At 41.4% G+C, this 6,964-nt stretch overlaps 1 protein-coding gene across 1 annotated transcript; it reads right to left on the reverse strand.

The window, feature by feature from the left end:
- Positions 1-5,247: 5,247 nt before the first annotated feature.
- Positions 5,248-6,714, reverse strand: her13 (hairy-related 13). Its single transcript, XM_036537407.1, has 4 exons — positions 6,394-6,714; positions 6,205-6,291; positions 6,005-6,086; positions 5,248-5,877 (listed from the first exon to the last, which is right to left on the reverse strand). Exons 1-4 carry the CDS (start codon positions 6,472-6,474, stop codon positions 5,420-5,422), a joined length of 708 nt encoding a protein of 235 aa, XP_036393300.1. The 5' UTR covers positions 6,475-6,714; the 3' UTR covers positions 5,248-5,419.
- Positions 6,715-6,964: the final 250 nt, after the last annotated feature.

The following is a 6,964-nucleotide window of genomic DNA, read 5'->3' on the forward strand; positions in this document are numbered from 1 at the left end:
TGTTGCCTTCAGTTGTTTTCATTTCTGAGCTTGTCTCCTAAAGTAAACATCATTTAACAAGTCAATGTTTTATTTGAGCTGGTAAACAAAATATATTTTCACAGGTGTATTGGAAACATGAAGCTTTTCAAATTGGTGTCATTTTCCTTTAAAGGAATAAGTTACCTTTTCCAGCTGTAATACTCACAAGGCTGGGAGGTATGTAAGATGGAACATACCATTTTTGTCTTTTTTACAAAAAACATTTGCTTATTGGACTTAGAAACCTTGTTCTTTGATAGCCACAGTGGTTTCTTATAGGACTTGTACTCGCTATGACAATGTTCTCCTTCCTAGTGCAACAAAGTCAAGGAAATAGGCCAGTTCACACATGAACCTGTTTGGACCAAGGAATTATATCCCCTTTTTCTGCCTTCTGTTAACATGAAAGGCTGGTGTCTAGCTAGGAACTGCTCGGTGATGCTCTTACGACACTCCTATCATTAAGGGGTACTAATACTTGTCACTGTGGATCAGAGGGGTGTCAGAAGCTCAAAGGAGGGTTTCAATAAACCCAGCACCCTGTGTCTGTACATTTATAACACTGAGTTCAGGTGAGGGCTTGACTCTGGAATGTCTGTTCCCCCACATGGTAGGGGAGTATTGTCACGATCTTGTGTTTTCATATCAAATGTAATGGTGAGTGGAATCAACAAAATACAGGTTAATATGTACACACAGAAGCACAACAAAGTGTTCAAAGTTGTCATATTGTGCAAAATGAAAAACGGCTGCCCTGAAATGGATGTCTGTGTTTGTTTCTGGTGTTGTCATCTCATTGCCAGTGTGAAAAATTTGTGGTATTTTAGCACTTTTTGTTTTTTAGAAAATTAAAATGTGAGAAAATAGTAATGATATAATGTAATAAAACTTTTTAATGAAGTGCAAGTTTCATGACTCGTTTTGAAAAGCACCTGACTGTGGTTAAATTTGAAATATTAACGTCATATAACGTTCCTGTGTATACACCAGTACATTAATGTCAGAAATGGTGGTGAGCCGCACCATTCCCCCAGGAGGTGGCGCTGTGGTGCGCTAAGAAGGACCTTCTTTTTAGTCAGCCGCTTACGTACCTGTAGATCAATATTTTGTTTGTATTCGGTCATAACATTATCTCATGACATTAAAGCCGTCATATCATCGGTCTATGTCAGTGTATAGGCTATCAGTAAACCTCTCCGTCATGGGAACAGATGAGAAGGTTGGCTCCTTCCGATGTTCATTTTTGGGCGATTGTGTCCCCTTGTGTCTTTTTTCATCAAGTCGTAAGAGTCAACTTTTCTTAAAACGTAACTGGGTTATTTTAGGTAAATTAGCCTACTTTTCATTTCAATTATCTAGACCAAAATGTCACGTATACAACTTAACAATATGAATACCTATGTAACTCGTTCAGTAGGCCCAACGAAATGTGCATGTACACCATTCCATATTAGCAAATTGGTTATTGTGCCAGGGCCCTAACACACAGCATACAGTACAATACATAGTTGGTGACACGACAGGGGATAACCGTTACGTACTGAGCCTTGAAGCGCACCGAGTTGGTGTTCTGTCCGAATGTGCGGGTCATGCAGCGCGGTGTTAGTACAGAACCTGTCCCGGTTTATTTATTTATTTGCATTATCAACGGCGCACTGAATCGGTCTTGAGATATGGTAGCCCCTGTTCTCCATTGAACAACGTGCTGGCGCCACCCGCAATCTGGTATTTTGGTTTCATTTGTTAATCAGGTATAAACATACGGCGTAGAAAACAGCAACGTTTTTCCAAACGTGTCTTGCATGACTGCTTATTCAGTGGAGATTAATTTACAAGCGAATGAATCTCTGGTTCTCAGTCTTCACGTTACAAGCCAGAGAGAACAGCAGTGTTTTATGCTAAAGGAACTTTTTATGGATGTTTTGCTTTGACGAGGCTTTGACATCCGTTAGGCAAAATATTTATCACAACGACTTGGTGACTGTTGATCACTGTCGGTCGAGACAGTTTGGAGGCGTGTAAAATGAAATCCCAAGTGGTACGTTACAGAGCCATATGTTCACCACGGGACAGCGAGGCGGTTTGGTATTTGAATTGAAAATAGGTTTACTAGCTTTGGCCAATCAAATAAAAGAATGACTGCACGACCGGAAACAGCGTAAATAATTTGATGCCTTAACTCGTTTAACTTTCAAGCATGTGCCGTGGTGCGTGGAGGACGGATGTAAATGATACTACAATTATCACAATGGGTGTTAAATGTATTTGACCTGAAGAGGGACTTGACACGTTTAATACATTACAGATTTTACAGAACTGTGAGGCTATGGAAGCTTTATTTGCTATAGGTAAATATCAGAAATGTGGCTGTCGTCCAGAAGCAGGGGGATACTGATCACTAAAGAAGACCACTGGATCTAAGACGTATATAGAGTTAAATAGTTATGATCTGATTAACTGTGTTGAACAACAATGTATGCACGCTCTTGGCACAATTTCATGGCCACTATAGAAGATCTACGTTTTACTCATCCTGTAATTTCTCCTAACACGAGGATCCACTACAAAGAAATACCTTGGTGTAATTAAATATCATAGCAGCTCATCTTTGGCGACGGGCTGGATGGTCACACCAACTCTGATCAAAGTTTCCTTGGCAATTTACATGTCTCAGGTTCGGCCTTCGCACCTCTCCCAATTTAAGGCTGAGGTGTGAACACTTACGAGCCATCCCGCGGGGAACGCCACGCCTTGGTCGCTGCTAATCCGTCTCGTTAACCCTTGTTCTATCACAAACTGAAAACAGTCTGCGAATCTAATATGTGAATAAATAAATTAATTAATACTCCCACTCCTTTGTATTCATTAAATTGTCACCCTTTAATATGAAATAAGACATCCATCCACTTCGGCTCCCATTAAACCCACCAATTTTCGTTTAGGCACTTAGGGGTGGTGCCGGTTTTAGGCTTAAAAAATATGTAAGGTATATTCCGGTACGATGCAAACTTATAGTTATTTCCATTTACCTTTGGCGTAGAATCAAGATCTGTGCCATGGAATTAGGCAAAGGATACGTATTATTATTTACATAACATTTATACATCTCTTTTTACGTTTTTGGGAACTGTGGACCAACCGCATTGCGGTTACATTGTTAACCTTTGTTTGTTGCTATTTAAAGAGTCGCTGGTCGGTAATATTATGAGGAATACCTTTTGGAATACATTTTTTTTTTACTACCGGCTTACTTGCTCTGAGAAAGAAAACTCGCATGGACTGGGGCAATTTGTAGGCTAGCACAAAACAGACCGTGGCTTTGTATTGGGGTCTGACATTTTGCTCAGGAACAGGAATTAACATTTTCCTGTTGACTAAAGCAATTGTTTCCGTGCTTGTGTGGCTAGTAACACCTTGTTGTCGCAGACCCATCAGAGGTGTTAGTTTACATGGTCTGCGCGGCGGCTGCCGCCACAGGCGGGGCCCTTTTATGTATGGCCTGGGAACAACTGTCTGGGGCCCTGGGTCCTTTGCTAAGAATATTTGTGTAACAATTATGTAGACTTATGGTCCCATACGTTGCTGTCGTTGGAGATCACAGGACAGATGGGATATAAAATCGAATTTAGCAACACTCTGCCTTCTCCGTCGATCATGCAAATGTATTCCTTTTATAGAAGTGCTCTCCTAGCTCAAAGGCCTTTAAATGTCTCAGATTTAATCTACCATTGTAAAAACTACAAAGACGTTTCAACGTGTATGATTAAACAAAGTGTCAATGAAACATTTGTGTATAACATAGAAGGGCTGCTGGTGTCACTTTTGGACATGTGTCCAATGGATACTCGTGATACCACGCTTTCAGTAACTTTCTATCATATATATATTTTTAATATACGCAACCGTAAAATAGACTTATATGGTGATGTTATATGTTTAATTGCTTTTAAACTTTTGTATATCTTCGTTTTCCGTCACCAATCGTCCCCACTATTTATCCGTTTCATTAGGTTTAATCACTCGTAACATAAGTGCCCAGGTCTCGATTTTCAACGGACGGTTCAATCAAGACAAAGTTGTTCGGCAGTTCAACAGCTATGGAAGGCGAGGAGACCCATCTTTACCAAAGGGAAGCACTTACATAGTCACAGCGGTTAAAGCTGAAACTCTGTTAAGGAACTAGAAAGATGTGTATGGTGTCGATGAAAACCCATATGCCCACTGTCTGCATACTTTTTGTGTTACTCATGTACTCTCACGTTCATTTGCTTATTCATAGCACTTTTCATATCTTGTTAGGTCGACTTGTGTCACATAGGTGGACGAGGTTGCACCTCCCACGATTTACTTGGTTACTTTTATATATGACATATACGAGGCGTTTTCTGATCAGTTCACTTGGTTTTGTTAGCCCGATGAATTATGTGGTCTTACATGCGCAGTGCAATTTCGATTTACTACTATAACAGCCGTGTTGCTTGAGGCTAATATTGCGCGCACAGACTACAGAAAATTGCGATTGACCCTTTAGGATTTTTACTCATTACCCTTTCTTAATTTCGCTAAACAAACATTTAGTTGACCATGAGACTTTGGGGTAACAATGATATTTTAATATATTCAACATAGGGTAGACAATCAGTTACATTCTAGAGTCACATTACATGGGTGGCAGGCGCGACGCACACATACGTGCAGATGCAGCAAGTTGCACTACAGTGTGGCAACGGCATTCTGGAGGCACAACATAAACACAAAGGCAACAATCCGGTTTCATTACACGGCTCAAACAGTGAATGATATTTTAATTAAATTACTTGAACCCAAATTTAGGTAACTATTCAAAATTCGACTACTTATGATTATGGTGTCCAGTTACCTCAATGCACGCCCACCACACAACCCTGCTACGAAGTATTAATCATTTACATCTACAGTTAATTTACCCTTCCCTTCACTGAAGGTAGAAATGCATGCCTACTCGATTTTAAAAACCCTCTACGGCATATTCCTTCAAGGACTATGAAGAAAAGTACGTCCATCTAAAATAATAGCACTATATGTATACAATTTTATCTTATTAATGAAAATCAAGTGTATTGTTCAGTAAAAATAGCTGAAATCAATGCATTACCAGAACTGTTTTAAAAGAGCTTTATTATTTTTAATTTCCCCTCTAAAAGATATTTACAACACAATCCACAAACGTTTGGGTCAGCGAGCGAGGACTCTTAGTCCGGACTGGAGCAGTGCTGAAGGTTTCTTACAGCAACGCCACTTAATGCCAGCTGACACAACGTTTGCAGCCGAATCTGTAACTATATCTAAACAGATGCAGTAGGTAGATTCACAATTATTCTACTCATTCTCAAGCGGACTGGCCGCTTGGACTACACTTCTACCATGGTCTCCACATGGATTTAGAGTAAACTGTTGTAGGCATGTTTTGGACCTCCTGGTTTTCCATGGTGTCCGGGGAATTGTGGTTCTGCTCACTGTCAGTTTCGTCCAGATCTGAACAGAGGTCCTCAGAGGACGTAGTGGAGGGGGACGGGGAGTACGCTAAGGAGACGTTAGATAAACTCCTGCCCCCGGGGGAAGCCAGGGGTACACAAATCCCTTCGCTAGTAGGCCAAGTGCTGCTGTTGCTGGAGGTGTCCGACATTAAATCCACAAGCATGTCCTGAAAGTGATCTTCATTCAAAGGCATACATTCCAGGAGGTGGTTGAGGAGCTCCGCGGCCACCGTTGCGTCAATACCTGGGCAGTTCGACACGAACATGTGCACCTCATGCATGCACTGAATGTAGCCTGCCGCAAACCTCTCGCTCGCCTCTCGATTCATGGTGTCAGCCTCTGCAAACGGAAGACGAGGAATACAATTAGATGGATCAAAGAAAAGAACAAGCAGCGCAGACATCGCACTGTGTTGGTACACTACTTTTCTGTAACAGGTAATACTACCACGGGGGGAACAACGTACCTTGAGATCGTTTTCGGAGAACATGCTCAACTCGTTTCACGGTCAATTCAAGCACTTCAGCATTCTCCATTTTAGACTGGAACTGCAAAGAGTACGAGCAAAATAAGGTTTTATTTCAAAAACAAAAAGGCGATCGAACGAGCAGCTCTAAATGTTAATTACCACAGAGACGACACAATTCAAGCAGACCTAAAACTTACATCTGAATCGGCAAGGAGGGTCCTGAGCTCTTGCAAACTTTCATTGATCCGGGCGCGTCTCTTTTTCTCCACCAAAGGTTTTCTCGCCTGTCGTAAGAAGAATACACAAAAACAACGCTGGAAATTAGAACCTCGCTGTAATTTTCAATAGTCTGGATTCGGTTATGCACGGACAATAAGTGTCCTTACCTTTCTGTCTCCTTTAATACCGTAGTATTCATCCTCATCTGTACTACATCCATTTTTGCTGAGTCGAGACGACGGGGCCATGTTGGTTTCAACCCAAGCAGCGGAAAGAGCGCTATTTGTAATCCACAGTTACGTTCTATCCTTGAGAGGGGCAGCTGGCAGGCGGACCCAGTCACAGAAAAGCTATACACTCAAAGCAAACAGTCCTGTGTTTATTGTGTAAGCTTAACGAGATGCGCTATTGGCACTGGTAGTTGTAGTAGGTATTTATAGGGTCTCATTTACATGTGAATAAAATGTTCGGCTGCACTATCCAGGAAACATCCGAGCGCACCTCATTCTAGCCAATCAGCGCGCAGACCTTTGTCTCCTGCAGGTCTGGCTGCGCCAAATGGATTGAGCAGAAAAAAAATTATCTGGTTTGTGTCCCCGTCAGTACATGTTTTTAACAGACCATTATGTGTGGACCAGGGGATACGAAGCGAAATACAATTTAATTAAGACAGTCTAATTGCCAGTCAGTGGTTGCATTACCACACCTACTAGCCTGCTGTCTAGTTTGGTATTTTTA

This window comes from Megalops cyprinoides, chromosome 9 (genome assembly GCF_013368585.1).
Source record: "Megalops cyprinoides isolate fMegCyp1 chromosome 9, fMegCyp1.pri, whole genome shotgun sequence".
NCBI lineage: Eukaryota > Metazoa > Chordata > Actinopteri > Elopiformes > Megalopidae > Megalops > Megalops cyprinoides.

Coding starts and splice junctions, on each gene's coding strand:
- her13 (XM_036537407.1), bottom strand. CDS start 6,474: ATGGCCCCGTCGTCTCGACTCAGCAAAAATGGATGTAGTACAGATGAG. Junction 6,292..6,393: donor GTATTAAAGGAGACAGAAAG/GTAAGGACACTT, acceptor TTCTTACGACAG/GCGAGAAAACCTTTGGTGGA. Junction 6,087..6,204: donor CCCTCCTTGCCGATTCAGAT/GTAAGTTTTAGG, acceptor TACTCTTTGCAG/TTCCAGTCTAAAATGGAGAA.